We start from the raw sequence: 21,406 nt of genomic DNA on the forward strand, positions 1-21,406 counted from the left end.
TGGTAATCACTGGTAATCACTGGTAATCATGGGGCTGCTATAAGCTGTGCAAAAAAAGGACCGACCCCGACGTCTTCGTCCTAGGCACTACATATGTTCTAGACCGGCTCCCGAAGTTCTCGAATTGCTGCAAAGACCTCGTGGCTCGGCTCTGCAATACTCTTCCCCAGGGGCCGCAAAGGTTCACTGAAACCTTTTGTCAGACCAGAAAGACGTTCGATTCTGAGCTGTTCCTGATTTGTCAACTCGGTAGGTAGTCTGCGTTCTATTGATTGGGGGTTTTGGATTACTGGTATTAGAATCCGATGAGCCAGACATATTGCCAGATTCCCGTGATAAGATACATTGCCTTCGGCTAGTAATGGACTCCAGCCGGATAGATGGTTCAGGGTATTTAATATCTCAGAAGTATTTAATATCCGGCCAGGCGGGTAAGACGCCCACGAACTAACTGAAGGATCTCAAGTAAGCCTCTCTCGCTACCAAGATCCAATTATTAGAAACTAGCCACAGTAGCGTAGCAGAACCCTTTTTTCAACATTCTTTACAAGCTACCTCATGTCCACTGGTAGTTATAACTACCTCTCTCTACCAACATCACAATGGCGAGACAGAAGCATACACATAGCTTGAAGAGTAGGACGTCTCACAGCCACGCCGAGCATGTAGACTACTATAGCTCAACGACCACGACGTCGTCAGACTTTGCTGGTTTCGTGGATCCCATCATGGACGGTTCAGCTATCTTCGACGAGTTGTCCCACAAGAGGTAAGCTGACGCCGTAGACTACGTTTAAGAATATCTATCTAATTTGTATCTAATAGTCTCTACTGGATCGACGATACTGACTCTTCACGGAATCGTATCAATGGAGACGAAGCACCATTAACATCTATACAACATATATCAGGAAACATGGCATCGATGGATCCTTATCCAAATGCTCTGGATAAGTTGAGCAGCGGGATGTCAGATTTCTTAAGCAACCAGAGTGCGGATGACCAGTCAATGGATCGGAATGGAAAACATCGGTGTTGGGATCACGGATGCAACGGGCGTGAGTTCTCATCCAAGAGTAACTTCGTCAGGCACGTAAAGGAAAGATCAGGAGCCAGCACCAAGGGTGTATGTCCCCTATGCGGGGCGATTTTCACCCGTAACTCTGCCAGAGATACGCATCTAGCCAAGCAGAGCTGCAACAGGATCCGTCGATATTCCAATGGTCGACCGCGTCCCAGCCGGCTTGCAGTCTTGGGTAATCCCCGCTTAGCAGCTGCAGCAGCGGCAGCCACCCAAGATATTCATTGGCAGACGGTGGACTGGGGCGCAGGCGCCATGGGCGACTCAGAAGCGGCCGGATTCCCACCCCCGAACTGATGCCTACCGCAGGGCGCGTAGGGCGAGACAGACAACTCGCAGGTACTGTATTGGTTGGTTGGTTGTATTTGGTAGTTTAGATGGGAACGCCTAGGTACGAATAGGTTCAGGCGAAAGTTTAGGAGACAAACTGGTTATACCCCCTGTCATTGAAGATCCATCATCGAATTCAGGACAGATACATATGCGTATGAGAACATGAGAATATGACAGAGAGAGAGAGAGAGAGGGAGAGAGCGGCGCTACGTTGTCGGTTACAGTAGCAGGCGCAGATCACGATCACATCAAGATAATAAGAATAATTCCATCGATCACTGTAACCACACAATTATGAAATGTGGTAAAGATCGGTGCCCAATTCCTCCACCAGAGCCTTTAAGTTGTTTTCTTAGGTGGGGGGTATAATGCTACGTTGAAACCCTTGAAAGAATTCAACTTATGAATAGATAGGTACCTGTTTATTTAAATATGAAAAAGGGGTAATAAAACAAGTTTTATGTACGATGTCCGAATTATACAAAGTAATGTTGCCACTACCCCTATTGCCTATATCTTATTTAGACCAATTAAAACTTAGTGTTGATTCTTAATGTACCCCTATACCGTGAGTATAAAAGCGCGCTTACAAGTAGGGCACAAGCACGCGTTTCGACTACATAATCAGAAATTCCTCACGCCCGATAGGTAAAAGAAGTACCCGCGGTTCTAGCTATGGCACTATACTCCTTAGGTACCTATGTACTGTTGGGAATTCGAGGTATTATGTAGAGCATTCCCAATCCCCCAATCCCCAATCCCCACCTCCCGGAGTACCCCGGAGCTCACCCAAGCTATAGGGACCCACTTACCCCATTAGGAAATCGAGGGTGAGTTTGATGGCTTCGATTTGAAGGTAAAAGGTAATCAGAGGGTTTTCCAGATGCAACTTTAAGGTGTGTAGAAAAGAAGATATGTCACAAAGTTAATTTAAAAAACGTCATTGACGCGTATCCTAACAGAGATCGTATACGAGTAATGACGCGTGCATATACTAAGTAATCTATTTAGAGGTGGTATAGCTTGCTACCCATTATGAACCCCAGATTCCGGATGCCTACTAGCTCAGCCTTTAAGTTTACAAACTATGACGGAGAAGATTAGGTACGTTAGTACATACGTACGTAAAGTTAGAGAGAGTTTTATAATAACTAACGTTGGTTATAAATAAATAAAACCTCCAGTCTTTAATAACATTGAACTAACCTATAAATGACTTATGTAAGTCACGAGCCTATATCGACTTGGAATAGCTTCAGTTGACTAGTTTCTGCATTAACAGATGATTAATAATTTAAAAAGAGTCTTAAGTTTTTTTAAGCTGAGACATTCATTGCGAGACTTTGCGACCCCAATATTCGTATGTTATCTGCGAAAGAAAACTCCCTTACTCCCATCTAGAACCAATCGATACCTTGATGCCAAGAGAAATCGGCAATTATTTCCGTATTCAGCTGATAGTCCTCCAATGCGATTAGCCCTCTTGAGGATGAGAAAATAAAGGACAAGACAAAAGAAACAAACCCAAAGAAAATTAATCTCGTTGGTGCTGTGCTTACTACTTACCACCTGCATAGAAATGAATAATTAGTCCGCAGTACGAGAGAAGCAATCGGAATCACGCGCCTTGCTCCCTGCAATAACACCTCAAGGCCTCCCACACAGATGTGTATGATGAAACACAACTGCCGAAACACCTGCGAAGCTACCGAAGGATGGTAAACCACACTCTCGGAGAGTTTCACGCAAAAGTACAGGTTGGGTCGCCGTCGACCCAGTCCCATCTCATAGGTGCCCCCGTCATCCCCGTCATCCCCGTCACCTATTCTGGAGAGCCGGGGCGGCCCGAACCTACTACTTATGTAAGGTGGTATACCATCATCATCACTCACCATTTCATTTTTGAGATCGAGGTTAATTTCGGCGTTCAGGTAACCAAGGTACGAAGCGAAAAAAAAAAAAGCTTACCATCCTAGTTACCCAGTCTTCAATCGCCGTATCGGCCGGGCTTTCCGGGCGAGGAGAAGGGAGGAGGAAAACGTACGAGAAACTAACTCATCGGTCAGGTCAGATCAGAGTTACAGGTCAGCATGACTTGCGTTTTTTTGCTGGCCCCCATCACTCCCTCCTCCCTCCCCCCTCCCCCTTCAAGCGATCCCACGGGTTGCGGCTTGCGGACTTGGCTAGGGGACCCTCACGACCGAACAAATACGGGACACCGTCACACTATGACCCAGTTACTTTGCCAAGACTTTAGACATCTGCACCTGGGGGAGCGGTAGCAGCGTGTGCATCTGTCTGCGTGGTAGTAAGGTGGGTGGTGTGTACTTAGCCCCAGTGGATCGCACAACGAAAAAAAAAAAAAAAAAAAAAAAAAAAAGTATACGGCACGGCGCTGGGAGGTACCTCCTAAACCTGGGTATCTACGGATGAAGAAGGTTGAAATGGAAAGCTAAGAGCTGAAAGTGCAGATTTGGAAATAAAAGAGGGAAAAAAAGGCGAAATTACGGGTGCTCTCGGTCAAATTACTCGCTACCTATTGATCCTTCGCATCATCAAGTGCCGGCGGAATAGCAATATTCTAGTGGTGGGTAGCTTATACCAGGCCGTGTTGCTCCGCATCACCCGCTCCCTCGTCCGTAGTTGGGTCCACGTCGAGAGCGTCGATCACTTGGACACAAGGCGAACACGATACCGGGACAGGATCGACATTACGGCCCCGTCTCGCCGTGCCGTGTAATATATGTCTTCCGCTGGTACTCCCCTCCCCATATGATCGCCACCAACTCCATCAGAAAATCAGGTTTTTTTGACCCTAAGATTTCCTTCAACTCGCTCGCTAATTTTATCCCTGAGCCCCCCCCCCCCCATCAAGACTTCTGCCTAAAGAAGCGCCAGCATCCCTATCTATCCCCCTTCCCTTTCAAGCACTAATAATAATAATTCTTCTACTTCCTCGCTGCTACTACTCCTACATATTTCTAGCTGACACTTTATCTTTGATATATATTAACAGCGCATTGGAATTTTTATTAACTATTTTACTACTACTTGCTTTTTTCATTTTTGAAATCGCCGAGAGACATACATAGACACGCCTGATGTAGAAATGATGGACGGTTCCTTTCCTGCAAGAATCAATAACCATCCCGCGTCTTTGATCACCCCCGAGTATGTGAGTCCCCTTTTTGTCGATCAAGCGGCAATCAACTTAGTCGAAGAAGACCCAGCAGCGAACCTCCATGGATCGACGCGTCGGCGCATCCGGCGGGCTAGCATCGTCCCAGAAGGCGCCGTGCGGGCTGACCTTGTTCACGTCCGAGTCGAACGAAGAGAAGACGAGAGCCTCGTCTAGGTCGAGCCTGCTTACGTAGTGGTACTTGTAACTATTCATTGTTCGTCGTTAGCCCCCCGTTCCACCGCCACGTGCAAGTTTAGAATGTGGGATTTTGTTTGTACTTACTTGGGGTCGTACTTCACGACGCTGTCGTGCTTCTTTGTGCCACGGATGACGATCCTGGGGTCATTGGTGGGGTACACGCGCGCCAGGTGCGTGTCGTAGCTCCAGCCGTCGACGCCGCTGTGGTTGATGAAGCAGAGAGGCCACTTCTGGATGGGGTGGTCGATCGTGCGCCAGACGTTGACTTGGGCGAATCGCTTGCCCTGCTTGATCAGCTCGTCCGCCTGCTCGCCCATGATCTCTCGTACGCCGTCTTCTCCCGTTATCGGGTCTCGGTCCACGTGAGCGACGGGCAGAGCGGCGTGCGAAAGCTGGGTGGGCGCAAACTCGCCGGCCTTGTGGCTGTTCTGGCGGATGCGGAATATGTAGGGGACCACAATGTCTGAGCCGGTGATCTGCTTGACCAGCTCCGTGACCTCCTTGTAGTAGACATCCTCGATGTATTTCTTGCCTAAAACGGTAAGATTTCGTTAACAAGAACAGTCTAGATGTTTAATAGCCAGTTTCGTGAGTAAGTAAAAACGTACCTTCAGGGTCGTTACCAGCCAAGAACTGTTCGGGAGTCAAGGAGGACTTGTGCTTCACAATCCCGTATCCGTTGTTCTCATAATTTGGCTGAGGGTTCAGTGTTCGGATGTCCTCGACCTCGATCTTGACCTGTAGAGGGTCTTGCACATTGGTTGAGCCGGTAGCCCAGTCAATGTATCCTTCATGTCTGCCATCTTTAGTGCCATTCCACATGCCCATAGAGCCGGTGGTAGTTGCAACAGCAGCAGCAGCCATTTTAAATATGCAGTGAGAAGTCTAGAGCTAGAAAGAGGTCTTGATGATGATGATGATCAAAGAGGATATTGAGAACAAGCGCGATGTCAGGAAATGAGAGCTAACAGCGAGGTTAGATTCATAATGAATTATATAGCTATTTTGAAATTCCTATCTAAACATCTAGAATACTCAACATCTCTATCGCACAAAATCCATGGCGCTAATATCAGGTCACTGACGATAAGCATCAGGATTCATGGATTTCAGGATCTGGGGATTCAGGGGAACAGGGGATTAACGGATTGCGGGATTCAGGGATCCCCAAAGTCTAGCCCTACGAAATATTGAACACCTATGTTTCCCCACGAGAAAAAAGAAGCAGACACCACGGAAAAGCCATCATCTCAAATAGTTTGCGAAATAATCCTTTCGAATAGTTTCTACTCTTTTAAGCTCTATCGTATATGTGAAATATTCGCTCTTACTGCTCATTCCTTCCCCTTATCTTGAACTACTACTATTCAACACATCGACCCAAAAATGCCGGGAATAACAGAGCACCACCTTGATGTCACAGACTCCCGCACGGGAAAGTCTTATACAATCCCAATACAAGGAGATTATATTCGTGCTGTTGATGTTGCCCGAATTGGTGCTCCGGATAGTAAAGAAGACCTAGCTACCTCTTTGAAGGCTCGTCCACTCCATATCATCGACAATGGCTTTCAATATACAGCTTGCATGGAGTCAAGCATCACTCACATGTATGTCTCTATAATACCAGTTATATTTTCTATTACTCATCATCTTTTCCACTCACTTACAAATTCTGATGAACAGTGATGGCGTGCGCGGCACTATTCGATACCGGGATTTTCCCATCGAGAGTCTATTCCACGAATACGTTTATGAAGACATCATGCACCTCATTATCTGGGGCAGCATTCCCACTCAGCAACAAAAAGATCATGTCCGAGAGGTCATGAGCAATGCTATGAACCCGTCTCAAAGCGTTAAGGATGTTATCTCATCATTCCCGTACGGTTACCCCCCCGCCCCTTATTTTACTGATAAGGCAAGAAACGTAGCATGGCATAAGTATCATCACTAACTCCAATTATTATTATTATAGCCGCGATGCGGAGACGTTCCCCATGATCATCGCTGGAATGAGCGCTTTTGCTGCTAGCGACAGCGTTATCTGCAAGACGCGTCACCAGCAGAGCGCTATGTTTCACGGACACCTCGACGTGGCCGACGAGGCCCTCGCACGAACGATTGCGTATCTTGCAGCCACAATCTCGCTCGTCTATTGCCACAAGAACGAAAAGCAATGGAACGCCCCCGAACCAAACAAGTCGTTACTCCAGAACCTGCTCCTGATGATGGGTATCACAGATCCTCAAGTAGAGAGGTGCTTGGCCAAGCTATGGATCTTATACGCGGACCACGAGATGACCAACTCAACCGCTGCCGTGCTACACGCCGGATCGACGCTCATCGACCCGGTATCGGCGGTGACGGCCGGGATTATCTGCGGATACGGACCGTTACACGGCGGCGCGATCGATCTGGCGTACGAGGCGTTCAGGCAGATCGGCACGGCGGAGCGCGTTCCACCATTTATCGAGCGCATCAAGGCCAAGGGCGGGCGGCTGTTCGGCTACGGACACCGTGTGTATAAGACGCGGGACCCCCGCGTCGCGCTTATCGAAGAGCTTCTAGAGGAGCATCAAGATGCCGTCGATGCTAACCCCCTTTTACGCGTGGCCATGGCCATCGACAAGTACGCCAACCAAGACGCCTACTTTATCGAGAGAGGCCTCAAGGCAAATGCCGACCTGATGGGCTGCTTCCTCTATACTGCCATGTAAGTGCGACTCTACCGTAACATGACATCTCTCGGCGTGTAACAACCGGGTCTTGTCTTCCATCATATATATATATATATATATATACCTATATATATATCTACCCAGACAATAACAATAACAATAACAATAACGTATCCCCATGCTGACTTATACTACCTACCTGGTTAGGGGTTTTGACACTGACATGATCATCGCTATCACCATCCTCTCGAGGACTCCCGGCGCGCTGGCTCACTGGCGCGAAAGCCTGAGTAAGTTTAGTTTACCCACTCCACTCACTCCCTTCCCCCTTTCCCCTTTCCCCCCTTGCCCCCCTCCCCTCCCCCACGCCTAGACGTACCCCACATTTGAGATTGAGATTCTGTACTGACTGGAAGTTACCTACCATGCAGCACAACCGGTGAAGTTGTGGCGACCACAGCAGAAATACGTAGCACCACTGGCGAACTAGCGGAGGGGCGGCAGTACCCAAAAAAAAGAAAAATTTATAATTTTTTTGTACATACATACATAATCTATCTCATCGTGAGGCGATCTTGATCCGTTACAAGATGATCCATGTCTACAGCACATAGCTTTTTTTTTTTTTTAAAAAAAAAGCAAAGCTATTGCATAGTAAACTAAATAGTAATAATATTGGGTTCTTGGGTCTATATGAACCTTCATTATAGCGTTGCTATTAACTACATCCTACCTATGCTTTTTGATACGCGCATTGTACATGCATACATTTAGATTTCTCTAGGCTGATTTGCATTTGACGACTTGTTTCCAAATGTCAAAGATTATTGCCAATTAATAAATACCATCATCATCTCAATTAGGCTACATACTATGATCTATATATACTAACTACATGCTATGATCTATATAGTCCAGACGCCACAAATCAAACCCCCCCAAGCTGAACGCCGCAAGATCGGCGCGAGGCTGCGCTGATCATGACAGACCTGAGGGTTAAAAAAAATCCCATCCTCCTCTCCTCTCCTCTCCCCACATTCCCGTCCTCCATGACCCCCCGATCCGATGATCCGGCCTTACTACCTAGGTAGCCAGCTATCACCCGCCATATATGTATATACATACCTACGTAGCCCTAATCATCCATCGTTCCCTCATCAGCTCCTCGCTTCGCCACAAGGGTCTCGATTGGCGCGCATGTCTACTAATATATCGCCGACGAGCCCAAAATTTATTTTTTTTTGGTTCGACAATTAATTTAGTACCTGAGTTTCTACGTCCAGGGGCAGGGGGTCGCAGTTACATAGGTTAGGTAGGTAGGATACCTATTGAGGTCTGTCTCACAAGGCGCCCAACCAAAGGACATCGGTAATCTACGGCGTAGGCTGTCATTGGAAGCGAGTTAATATTGCCGATGCAACGATGGGATTTATTTTACATAGTATCTTAATTTACGCCCCCCTTATCGTGCTGCAGTTGCGGGATTGCAGGATCGGTATGAATGTGACATCGTCCCGTTCAGCCGGAGTAGGTACCTAACCTATGTAACATAGTGGTCTACACCTAGGTGTGCCTTATTATTTCGGTCCGCATATTATACATATAGGTAGTATTCTTTATATCTCGGAGGGGAGTGTAATTATCAAGTAACAAAGTAACATATCTCTCTCTCTAACTAGATTAAGCCCCTTGGACTATGTAGGGCCGTTACTAGGATAGATCCGCGTGCGGGCGAGATTCCGATTCGATACGATTAACCTTGAATCAACATCGTATTTCCCGGTGCCGTTAATCCCGGCCGAAATTATACACGTTGTGCTGTAAGTATGTACATACAACTACCTATACACTATACTATACTATGCATTAGGTACCTACTTTGAACGAAGCCGCATATGTACCTATTCCCACACACACGCGCCCCAACCCAACTACTACCAGATTATGAGCGCCCAGCATCAGATATTCTACGCAATCTGACTATACATATATCTATGCATAATCTTTCTGCATCCTCTCTGACTATTATCCCAAAGTGTACCATACATACCGTACCCTATTTTCTCCCCCATTCCCGTATTCCTTCAATCCCAGGGCTCCGCTACCCACGGTCTCGGTCGTCCGCGATCTGAATTCCATTCTTGTTCTGGGGTGCCAATGCTTCTCTCGTCACATCTCGGTTGTGTCTCAGATGGAAAAGGGTCTATGTACTAGAATCGAATCCTACCTTCCTTCCCGCCTGTGCGTGATCGTCGAGGATTGCTTACCTACATGCTTAGTCGATAACTCTCTCTCTCTCTCTCTGTGTGTGTTAGACTAGGGTGAAGGCGTGATCGGCGAGAGCTAGAACTCCGATGGTTGTCTCAGCCCACAAGAGTAAGCCCCTCAGTATGTAGTAGAGCACAGCATAGGTTGAGTTTGGGGCAATATTTTGCAAAGAGGTTCATGGGTGCTTATAAGTAAACGTTATAGGTACTAATAGCATGTACTAGAGATAAGGTCAGTCGGCAAGTCGTGTATCTTCTGAGGAGCATACACTACTGTAGGTATGTAGGGCTGGGCTGGCTGGTACGTATTTGTAGCATGACACGTACATAGAGCTGGTGGGTCGACACGCCTCACGAATCCAGCATCGCTACCACTACACAGATCCCGAATCTCCCGTTGACAGGACCCCTGGTTGGCACTTTATACCCCTGCTATTGGCGGGAGCTAGGGCCTAGACGAGTCCATTCTTGTCAGCATATGTTCTAGCCGTGGGACTATGAGCTGTTGGTCCTCAAGTCCTTCAAGGTTCATAAGAGGCGCCAAGACTTCTAGAGGCGAGATGGACAGACGAAAAGCCCTCTACACGAGCCACAATCTAGGCTTGACTGTCATCCGCCTGAAGGGCCGACAAGAGAGCACTCTGGGGGGAGGAGGGGGGGGGCGAGACTATGGCTCTACCGCGAACTACCGAGCACCGTTGTTCGCCCATACAAGCTAATCTCGCTATTCCATGGCACGACGTGACGTACCGGAAGAGTATTCTATACTCTTAAAAGAAGTTGAACTGCGCCCCGGAACGCTTTTGGCTGCGCTCTGCTGGCGAGCCCTTCTCCAGCTTTGACCACCACGCAGCTTCCAACGTGAGTTTCACGTGAGCTTTTGTCCCGGACCTCTATACACCGGAGAAACAGCCAATCATGGAAGAGAAAACAACAACAGTAGTTGTCGAGAAAGATGTTTCGGCGGTGGTGCCTCGTGACCTACCAGAGAACCCCAAGAGGCCCAGCGAGATAAGCGGCGACACTATCATTACCGTTACCGACGACGATGCTGTGCCCAAGGAGTCAGCGGACACTCCGCCGGTCGAGGAGATCCCGCCCCGGTTCACGGTATACAAGCCGTGGCAGAAGCGGTTGATCGTCCTGAGCGCCGCCTTCAGCGCCCTATTCGCTTCCTGGACGGCTCAGATTTATTTGCCTGCGCTGAATATCGCAGCCGCCGACTTGCATGTCTCTACCACACGGATCAATCTCACAGTCACCAGCTACATGATTCTGCAGGGCGTTACGCCTATCTTTATCGGCGGGTTTGCCGATTCCGCGGGCCGTCGGCCGGCTTACCTGGCGTGTTTTGTGCTCTACATCGTTGCCAATGTAGGCCTTGTTAAGTCCGATAGTTACGGGAGTCTCCTGGGCCTCCGTTGTTTCCAGTCTGCTACTATATCCGCCACGCAGGCTCTATGCCAGGGCGTCGTAGCGGATATCGCAACCAGCGCGGAGCGTGGCCAGTACACGGCTTTCATCGCGGTGCCAGTCACGCTGGGGCCGAGTCTAGGGCCCGTCATCGGCGGTGCTATCGCGCAGTATCTAGGGTGGCGGAGTATCTTCTGGTTCTTGGCTATATGTGGCCTAGTCAACCTCCTAATCCTGATCTTCTTCTTCCCGGAGACGTGCCGTACGGTCGTAGGCGATGGCTCTATCCTGCCGCGGAAACGTAACCAGACGGTAATGCAGCTGATCCGGAACTTGAAGAGGAAAAAGGTTGCTTCCGATACCGAGAGTAATACTGCAACCATTACTGAGACGACCGAACCCCTTCCTAAGAAGAACTTTGCCTGGTCCAGGTTCCTAACATCTCTTGTTCTCCTCTGCGAGAAGGAGCTTAGTCTACTCTTCTTATATGGTGGTTTCATATTCGCGGGTGTCTATGCTGTAGCAACCGCCGTTCCAACCCTAATCTCTGAGATATACGGCTTCGATGGCTTCAAAGTCGGTCTGATATACCTACCCATGGCCGTCGGATCTATATTTTCCGTCGCATTCGTCGGGAAGGGAATGAACTGGAATTATCGGCGACACGCGCGAAAGTTGGGAATAGAAGTAGATCGGACCCGTCAGATGGATTTATTAGATTTCCCTATCGAACGGGCACGGATCGAGGTCGCCATCCCGCCGCTCATCCTAAGCATGATCATCATCGCGGCTTGGGGATGGACCCTGGAAAATGAAGTTTCGATAGCTGTCGTATGCGTGCTGGTCTTCCTCCTCGGGCTAGGTCTTGTCAGTGTCACGAGTGTCTTCAGTGCGCTCATCGCAGATATCCGGCCGGGGAAGACGGGTGCTGCGAGTGCAGCAAATAACATCATCAAGTTCCTCTTAGGTGCTGCCATGGCGGCGGCTATCGACCCGCTTATTAGGGCTGTCGGGCCGGGTAAGGCTTACACCATCATCGCGTTTCTTTACTTGTTGTTGTCGCCTTGTCTGTACTTTGTCGTGAAAAGGGGCATGCGATGGCGAAAGGAGTTACGAGAAAAGGAGGGCGAGGATACAGGATAAAATAGGATACCTTATAACTAGTATGTATTAAGATACATATATATATATATATATATAGATGGCATTATTATAGAACTATATATAGGATATTTACTAATCAAGTATGAATCCACTACATATGCATCTTCTCTCCATATCTACCTACCTATTCCTTTTATGCCATCGTACCACTATCACGCCACCCTAGTCCTTTAAGTATGTATGTATTTATGTAACACCGGCCCGTCTACTCGCGACCAGGCTGGTTCAGCTTCATTATGTAAGAGTTACCGTGATGCGTTAATTATTCTCGGTGAGAGTGCTTGCGTAGGTTACTTTGCGTCGAGACATACAGGATCTCGGTGTGTTTAGCTTCATGTCTATGTATGTACAATACACTAACCTTACATACATACCGCGTGTGTAGATTCTGCAAGCGTGGATGTCCGGGAACATGGGTGAAGGAACTCCCCCAAGCCACGTGGTGGTCCACCTAAGAAGGTTGGTCATGTTTACCTCATAGGGGTCTTAGGGGTCTTCGGTACTCGGCATCGTGAATCTAGTCGGAGCAGGGGTCGGTAGTGTTTAGTTTAATACTGTCGTCCAATATATGTATGCTTTAACCTAAATTCAAGAACCGTCCGTAATTCTGACAGGGGGTTGTTGGAAGTTAGAAACTCTCTCGACCGTTCTACTAGTGTATGTAGAGCACGACTAACCAACATACTTCGTCATCGACGGTCGAGAATAAGTCTCTAACCTCTTTAAACATCGCGACAAGTACAAAGCTCACATCAGTTCTCTTTTTGTTCCCCTCATACCCAATCTCCCCCCGACTAGAATCCAGTGATACTGAAGTCTGTATATATCCATCCCCGGTCCCTAGTATTTCTACCTTCACCTCCTTAACGTGAATAAAATCATTACTAGCTTTGTATAGGTTAACCTTTTTAATCTACTAAAGTTGTTTGGTTTCAGGTAGATCTGAGGTAGTCACAGAATACCCACGCGCTTCTTTGAGATATACCCTGCCGCTTACGCAAGACCCTGGGTCAGTTTGAAACTTGATACAGTTTTACATACCTAGAGTCGATATGGATTAGACCGTCTCATATTTTGTCAAAATAGTCAAAGTCTAGAATCCATAAATAACTATGGTCAAACCCCTACTTCTTAAACGGGCACGACTAGGCACATATGCAGGTATGTCGAACAGTTAACGGTTCGGCTAGGGGAAACGGTAGCTAACCCTACGATAACCCCTAGGGGTACGATCCGAAGTAGGTGTTCATGACAAGAATTTCCCCTCAGTTTCTGGCCTGATTCTAGAAGGCTAACGGTGGTGCCGGCAGTGAGGTTGTCACTTATAATATATCACTCTGCTGCACCCCACTGTCTTACTACGGCTATGAAGCTTTAGCTATTAACTCGACACCCGCTTGGCATGAGTCTGCTTAGTCACTAGAAGTAAATATTGATAGTATTTTTAAGTATCTTAGTTAGATTGTGCTTTACTTTTCTAAGTTCTTAAGTCGACCTAAGACTTAATCATAAGGCTGGGTATGATAGGTAGGACGTAGTTATATAGTCCAGGAAACTTGAATTAAGTATGTCTTATAAATGATTGAAAATTGAAATTGTATCATCACTCTATCAAACTGAAAAGTGACGTGGAATTTCCTAAACTACCACGAGCCCCGACGTATATAAGAGGTAGGTGTTGGCAAATACATTGTATCGTATGATTTCCCGTTACGCCCCCAGCCTCTCACCTTTGTCAGCATTCTGATACAACATCAAGTTTCGAAACCCTAGGACCTGATCGTATACATGAAAGAAAATGACTTCAAGTATATAATTAACTTGAGTTGTTATTCTTCGTATCTAAATTTATTTTCCTTCTTGATAAGTCTAATGGTATATTCAATGATACCGGACGACACATCGAAACATTGTCGAAAGCGAAGCCTCCGACAATACAGCCTCTACCCCCAGACCTAAGCCGAACGATAGAAGAGAATTTTGTCGAAATAACTTTCAAGCTCCCAAGCAGCCCTGTTTCCCAACTCAATCATTGTACCAATCCAGCCGTCTGGCCTTAGCACTACGATTGCGCCCCGCGAGATGTCAATTCCATATCGGTGGTACGCAGCTCCGTCTTCCTTGACGAAATAAACACGCCCGATAGGCTCGTGTCCGAGTATTTCATATGGCGAAGGCGTAGGCTTGGGGAGAATTGTGATGAATTTCAAGTAACCTATTCCCTCGTCAGTCTAGCTTTAAAATATATGATCTCTGATATTGAGATACGCACTCATAAGAACGGGTCGTTCTAGGGCTAGCGAGCGTGTTATATCGTCGTACACCACCTTCGGAATAGCGGGTACTTGATTGCTCGTAAAAATTACGACGTTGAACTTTGTGGTATTAGGTAGCTCACGGATTAACCTTGTTGACTCGAGTGTTCCCGGGCGCAGGAGTGTGATATCCGGGCCTCTCATTCCTGGCTTAACTAGTTGGTGCGCGCTGATAAACGAACCCTCTACATTTAAGGGGTTATCTTTTTGAATATCATAGGAGATGCCAAGTCCATTAGTAAAAGTTCCAATCTCTTCTAAGACCTGCGCAAGAACCACGTTGATGTCGGCATCTGGATCACCTTGCCATTTCTCAGGTAGATGATTTGACATGAGCTGGCTGATATCTCTGTCGTACTCGATAAGTTTTGATATATTTACCAGCCGTTCCGTATGATATGTCTCAAGGATCTCAGGCTTTGCGCATCCGCGGAGGACAAGACTTAGTTTCCAAGCAAGGTTCACAGCATCGTGGATACCGGTGTTCATTCCTTGCGCTGCGGCTGATGAGTGGGTGTGGCAGGCATCTCCGGCAAGAAAGACACAGCCTTTGACGAAGAAGGATTCGGCTATGCGCTGTCCTACTGTGTAGATTGTCCACCAATCGACACGCTCAAATTCAAGGCGAAAGGGCTTAACTGCGGCAATAGCCTCCTTAACAGCGGCGGCCTCGTCGAACTCTTGATATGCGTTGGCCCGATCATCAGTAAATGCATAGCCAATTCTTGTAGCTCCGTGATCCAAGGCAGCCCAAAGCACGTTTCCATGTGTTGGAGACTCGATTGAGCAGTATGAGCGAGGTTTGGGCAAGTCAGTTTGGACCTGACCATCTATCCTCACCCATTGATCTTCACTAATAGAACCTTCGAAGGCAATGTTGAAGATACGCCGAACAGATGAGCGTCCTCCATCACAACCAATCAAGTATTTGCATTTCACAATTTCGTAGGCTCCATTTTGGTGGTTAAGAAGAACTGCTGTTACCTTATGGCCTCCAACGGGGATACTCCTATCAACTGAAGCGGTGATCAACTCTATCGGTGCTGTTACACATACGCCGTGCTGCTTCAACGCGTTTCGAAATATCTCTTCTTGGAACTTTTGTCTCAGGACAAGTGCGAAATCGAACGCTGTATCATTCATGTGTTTCATGAAACTCCACCCACGACCGTCGACCTCTTCACCCTGAGCATTGTAAGTAACCGTATCACGACAAGCGAAACAACTTGACAACAGCTCATCAGCAAGGCCTAGCTGGTCAAGCATCTCTGTTGTTCGAGGAAAGAGCGTAATAGCACGACCGTACGCATCTTGATCAGACTTGGCATGTTTCTCGACGATTCGAACGGAGACACCGCCGAACTTAGCAAGCTGGAGCGCCGTGATGAGGCCTACAGGGCCCGCTCCGATAATGAGCACATCAACACATTCCACGTCTCCCTGCATGATTGTAAAAATTAGAGCAAGGTGTGGGAAATCAACCCAGTTTTTGCGTAGGGGATCATTGATATAGCTACAAGCTCTTTGTCGTAGATATTTCAATAATCTAAGAGGTCTAACACGTAGTTCTTGGATACGCGACGTTTCGGAGAATTACAGGGAATGATAACAAGGAAATGTGGTGAATGATACATCGGGTATATTAGAATTTGGTCAAGTAATAAAAGGGGTTAAATGGTTCTCAAAATGGCAATTCGAAATGTTAGCCGAGAACTATTTTTGGACTTGGCTGTTACCCTCGCAATGAACTGACGTCGTTCTACCGGCACCTCTATTATAGGAGAGATTGACCTTATCGTAAGTATTCCCACGTGAAGTCATAAGTTTCATTCTTGAACTTGTCTTGCTTAAGGAACAATGGTAGCAAATAATAGAGTACCTACCTAACCTATGTTTAGCCTTCCATTAGGTAACTGATTTTGGTTGTAGGTTACAGCTCGTAATATAATCTAGTATCATTACAGGGGCAAGTAATGCTATGGTTCGTTAATAAATGCAATAACAGGAAAAGGTCTTCCGATGAGTCTTTATAATTACTTATGAATAATGAGTACCTAGATATAATTAGCTCTCCAGCAAAGGTCTACATGTCAAAAAATACTGTACCAAGTCGCTAAAGCAGGTACTCTGGTATTCCATAAAGTCACTCTGGATATGTATGTACTAATACCACTCGGCATTATTAGAATTGCCCTCATTAACGCGACGGTCCACGTGCTGCACGATGATAGTTGATACGAGGCGGTGAATATCTCGGGATACTCTAAATAGGGAATATGAGAAATGATAGTATGCACCTTTAGCTCATGAGGGTAAACCAGGTAATGGAAAAGAGGACTGAAGCCAATAGTCAAGCCATCTTCGACCATTTGCATGTGTGATATATATGCGTGATTGGGTTGGGGAGAGATCTGAAAGCTGACTGCATGCAGCTGAGAAAGCTCCAAATGAAAAGCTCCAAGTTAATGCAAGTCAATGCAAGTCAATATACTTAAGGAAAAAAGAGGAGAATCAGGGGATTGAATAATGGCAGCAATTTATTATCATCTCCAATTCATTGGCGTGCCTTTGGAAGTATCTTGCCGTATCAGTCGAATTTATTGATTGTGTTGATCATGATATATTGGAGTGGGTGGTTGAAAGTAAAAGGAAATATCTTAGGAGTTTCAAGACGGAAATATCCTTGTTTCTTAATAATTGAGTATATGCAGCTATTTAAATATTTGAATGCATTTAATAAGAGTCATCTAGGTTAATTCTATATCAGGTGTTAGTTTACTAGAGTACTGCATACCTTTAACTCTGATTACACGTATACTCAGCTTAGATATATATACCTATTAAGTGACTTACATACTATTACTTGCTGCTAGCCCCCAGACAATGCCCAGGTCAATCCTAAACGTAGTGCGAATGCCCCGCACACGTCATCATCCAATGGATTGGATGGTGCTGAGCTTAGGTCGCTATAGCTGTGACGCAGGTGTCTCGGTCTGAGACTAGATAAACGTTTTGTCCCATTTAGCTAATGCACCTCTAACGTAGAAAATACATAATTCTCTCTTTTATGCTTTTTACTTTTCTAGATTCTTCATCATCCCGAATCTAATAAACAATTTACCCTTGCCTAAACATTCCCTAACGTTTGTCGCTTTTAACCTCCAACATGAGCGGGGAGAGACAGCAAGGTAAGCTTGGCGATATGCCTGCCCCGCATGCGTATGATCCTCAGGGTCAAATCAGCAGCTAACCACTCCAATGTAACTGCAGATTTCGGCGGCAACAGTGAGCTCTAACTACGAATCAACTTCATACGTACCGAATACTTTTCTAACGACGAGCCTCTAGTGACGCACGGTGGCGCATATCCCGCTGGTGGTGGCTATCCTCGCTCTGACGACGATGACTTCCGCGGGGCAGCTGAGCACGCAAGCCGTCATGCGGGGAGCTCCGGCGACAGCGACCTGTTCTCCAGCTTACTAGGTGCCCTTACCCAGAAGAAGCAGTCCCTTGCCGAAGAAGATGTAGATGAGGATGATGCTGTAAAGCAGCACAAGCGCTTTTTCGAGCGTGACGACAATGACGATAATGATAACGAGGCAGACGATAAGAGCTTAGGTTCTGCCGCTGCCATGCAAGCTCTCAAGCTATTTACTAGTGGTCAGAGCGAGAGCGCCCATGTACGACCAAAACCCCGCTTGCAAAACGCTGTGTTACTAGATATAAGACTAACGGATGCGCAGGAGAGTAGCAGCCAGAGTGCTTTTGTAGGTCTCGCCATGGCTGAAGCTAGCAAGGTACGTATTCCTAAGATATTGCTTTTTATACTGTGGATACCGTGCTAAACCCTCGTCTGCAGCTCTTCGACCAGAAGGCTTCTCAGGGCAAGGTCTCCAGTGATAGTAGCAAGGAGTCCGCCGTGATGAAAGCTGGCGAGATGGCCCTAAAGATGTACCTGAAGAGCCAAGGCGGCGGCAAGGCGCAGTCCTCGGGATCAGGTATCCTCGGCCTAGCATCCAAGTTCCTAGCATAAAGGTCCCGCGAGGTCCCGTCCCGTGAGCTTCCTGCGACGGGACGGTTGCATTGCTAGCCCGTATATTTGAGGGATATTTTATATCATGATATTATGAAAGAAATCGTAGCCTATACTGGTAGTATCTAGCTGAACTGCGGTTCTGAAAAAATCCGAACAAAATTCTGTATGGAGTTGACCTCCTAAGAGCGCCGATCATTGACTTACTGAGCGAAGATGCGATCGAGATCGTGTAACCATATAACACCCCGTAATATGGACCCTTCCAGGCGCAGGGTCTAGACCAGCAAATGAATGCGTATAACGGCTCCTGCAAAGCCCACCAACCAACTAAACGTATCCTATGTAGCATATATAAACATGACCTCTTGTTGCATTTTGTATTGTTAAGCATTTGCCGCGAGCCCCTATTGCCGCCGTTGTAGCTACTACGCAACGGAATTTGCACCGCGACCCAATGAGTGGACGCTCGAAGAGAGAATGGCGAGGTTGGCGCAGTCAAAAATGGCGCTCAGTACATGAGAACATATCACATATACCATCATGTTAAAATTCCCGCAAGAATGGAGCTTCCTATAGAGAAAAAGCTACCAAATCTGAATGATAGGGCTGCAGGTAGAAAGCTTTGCCTAGGTACCTGTTATGACTGGAAGGGAACAAAATTGCTGCTGGGAGCTCTCATTATCGCGCTACCTCACTATATCAGCCTCAAATTAAAAATAGATAAAACCCTGTACTAGCATTCTTGTTTCCTTGTCTCATGATATACCGTATACATCTAAGTAGACCATAGCCACCCATTTTGTTGCCTGTGAGATATCCCCGTGAATCGTACAGTCCGAACCATATTCGTTCCCAGGTATCTCGAAGAAAAGAACAGGAAAAAAAGGAGAAAAGATCCTGTCGTGTAATAAGCTCGGTTGTAAAAGCTCAGGATACCGTGATTTTATTCCGACTCCATGCCCATAGCCCGACCAATTTGAAATGCCCGCTGTGCATAAAGCACTATCATATACCTCAGGAAATACTTATACGCCATACACCTCGGGTTATATTACCGTCTCACTTGAGACGGAAACCATTAAACCTCAAGAGACGCTCACTGCTGCTCCATGATGGGTATAGGAAGATGCCCAGGACCGGAATTGCCCATATTACCTCCACTATTAGCATTCTTCTTCTTCTCCTTCTTCGCCCATCGAAGGCCACAAGCGTTGCAAAGAGTCTTAGGTCCTTGGGGACCTTTTCTCCATTCTGGGGAATCAAGTGTTCCTGAACCATGTTAGAACGATGACCCGTGCGGCCTGCACATGATTTGTTATACGCACCACAGTCAGTACAGACATATTCTTCTGCGACTTTAAGCTTCTTCTTTTTCTCTCCTGTTCTAGGGTCTCTATCGATCGGTATTGCAATCCCAACGTCGCCCTTGATTAGGGTCGGACTAGAATTACCGGTAGTGATACCACGGCTTCGTTCCCCTTCAACGTATCTCAAACCAGTCAACATCTCGATAGTGTCGGTATGTGACGCGCCCTCATATCTTGCCATCTTATCCCTAATCGAATCTGGCCGGTTTCCTGCTGTCACCCCCTCGAGATTCTCCCTTGTTAATGCTACATTGAGCGGCGTTGGTCTTTCTGGAGGCGGCATGGCTTGTGAATCTACACTTGTATGGGTGAACAAAGCAGGACTCTGAGAGGATGTCATCATCGTATCCTCTGATGGAGCAATATCTGATCTGCCCTCTTGACTCGTGAACCAGCTTTGCTGAGATGCCTCCTCTTCCTCCTCTTCCCTTCGAAGCTCCGCAATTCGCCGTCTCAATCGCTCATTTTCGATCTTGTGCTCCAGGAATGAGTCTAATAGTGAGGCGTTCTTCGTGGGATACGGCCGTGACATCATAAATACCGACTGGCAGAAGGGCGACTGATTTTCCGGATTTGGCGCGAATTTAGCTGCGGCGATATGTGCATGACCGACAGATTCAAATATGGCGTAACTGCCATCCTTCTTTTTAAGACGATAGAACATGCGCAGCGGGTTCCCGGTGGCTATAGATTCGTTCATATCCGAGGTGAAGGTCCCAAGGTCATCTGGATGAATTAGATCCTTGACGAACCGGTCGACTAGCTCCTCTGATCCATAACCAGTCAATGACGTGACGCTTGGTGACGCATATTTAATTCTACCGTGGGCATCCAGTATCTGCAAAAAGTCCTTGAGCTCCTCTACAACCTTTGCGGGCCAATTTCTCCTCTTGGTGAATTCGGTCAAGGTACTTCCTCCTTGTAGAGTAGGCTGCGCGGGGGTAGGGTAACTTGGAGCAATGGCCGTACTCGGCGCCGGTGGGACAGCGCTATCACCGGTATTTGATGTAAATTGCATAGCGTCATTATGGATAAGTGCGACCTGCGGGTTTGCCGCGGCGGAAACTGGTGGATATGATTGCGGCGGGACAGCAGTCATATCATTAAGGCCATCAAGACTCATTGGCAAGCCGTCGAAGTTTGTGAACATGGAGCTATCGTAAAGCGCCATCATTTCGTTCTGGTCGGCGGCTGTCATCTAATGTATAAAGCTCATTATTAGTAGGGTTAGGGCATAAAGTTTAAGACTAGCGGCATTCGCCACGGCTGAGACATGAGAGCATACTGCCGTTAGTACTCACCGGGTTCAATGTAACCGGCGCAGTAAACTCAAATAAGTCGTTGGGATTTGGTGGTGGTCCGTGGTCCAT

At 47.0% G+C, this 21,406-nt stretch overlaps 7 protein-coding genes across 7 annotated transcripts; 4 read left to right on the top strand and 3 right to left on the bottom strand.

Moving 5' to 3' along the window:
* Window positions 1–602: 602 nt before the first annotated feature.
* GL218_06345 (uncharacterized protein) lies at window positions 603–1,378 on the top strand (the record flags this gene model as incomplete). The annotated part of the gene is made up of 2 exons (XM_033583052.1): window positions 603–769; window positions 826–1,378. 2 exons carry the CDS (start codon window positions 603–605, stop codon window positions 1,376–1,378), a joined length of 720 nt encoding a protein of 239 aa, XP_033433779.1.
* Window positions 1,379–4,625: 3,247 nt separating this feature from the next.
* GL218_06346 (uncharacterized protein) lies at window positions 4,626–5,657 on the bottom strand (the record flags this gene model as incomplete). Its single annotated transcript, XM_033583053.1, has 3 exons — window positions 4,626–4,800; window positions 4,878–5,325; window positions 5,402–5,657. The coding sequence occupies 3 exons, from the start codon at window positions 5,655–5,657 to the stop codon at window positions 4,626–4,628; spliced, it is 879 nt and encodes a 292-aa protein (XP_033433782.1).
* A 522-nt stretch (window positions 5,658–6,179) lies between these two features.
* Window positions 6,180–7,964, top strand: GL218_06347 (Citrate synthase; the record flags this gene model as incomplete). Its single annotated transcript, XM_033583054.1, has 5 exons — window positions 6,180–6,403; window positions 6,480–6,677; window positions 6,772–7,509; window positions 7,682–7,764; window positions 7,906–7,964. 5 exons carry the CDS (start codon window positions 6,180–6,182, stop codon window positions 7,962–7,964), a joined length of 1,302 nt encoding a protein of 433 aa, XP_033433781.1.
* A 2,695-nt stretch (window positions 7,965–10,659) lies between these two features.
* On the top strand, window positions 10,660–12,297 carry GL218_06348 (Quinidine resistance protein 2; the record flags this gene model as incomplete). The annotated part of the gene is made up of 1 exon (XM_033583055.1): window positions 10,660–12,297. One exon carries the CDS (start codon window positions 10,660–10,662, stop codon window positions 12,295–12,297), a length of 1,638 nt encoding a protein of 545 aa, XP_033433788.1.
* A 1,976-nt stretch (window positions 12,298–14,273) lies between these two features.
* On the bottom strand, window positions 14,274–16,079 carry GL218_06349 (Phenol 2-monooxygenase; the record flags this gene model as incomplete). The annotated part of the gene is made up of 2 exons (XM_033583056.1): window positions 14,274–14,533; window positions 14,591–16,079. 2 exons carry the CDS (start codon window positions 16,077–16,079, stop codon window positions 14,274–14,276), a joined length of 1,749 nt encoding a protein of 582 aa, XP_033433787.1.
* Window positions 16,080–17,799: 1,720 nt separating this feature from the next.
* Window positions 17,800–18,666, top strand: GL218_06350 (beta-flanking protein; the record flags this gene model as incomplete). The annotated part of the gene is made up of 4 exons (XM_033583057.1): window positions 17,800–17,821; window positions 17,982–18,313; window positions 18,377–18,430; window positions 18,493–18,666. 4 exons carry the CDS (start codon window positions 17,800–17,802, stop codon window positions 18,664–18,666), a joined length of 582 nt encoding a protein of 193 aa, XP_033434028.1.
* Window positions 18,667–19,765: 1,099 nt separating this feature from the next.
* GL218_06351 (Cutinase gene palindrome-binding protein) lies at window positions 19,766–21,406 on the bottom strand (the record flags this gene model as incomplete). Its single annotated transcript, XM_033583058.1, has 3 exons — window positions 19,766–19,938; window positions 19,995–21,234; window positions 21,338–21,406. The coding sequence occupies 3 exons, from the start codon at window positions 21,404–21,406 to the stop codon at window positions 19,766–19,768; spliced, it is 1,482 nt and encodes a 493-aa protein (XP_033434029.1).

This window comes from Daldinia childiae, assembly GCF_008694065.1.
Source record: "Daldinia childiae strain JS-1345 chromosome Unknown Scaffold6, whole genome shotgun sequence".
Lineage (NCBI taxonomy): Eukaryota > Fungi > Ascomycota > Sordariomycetes > Xylariales > Hypoxylaceae > Daldinia > Daldinia childiae.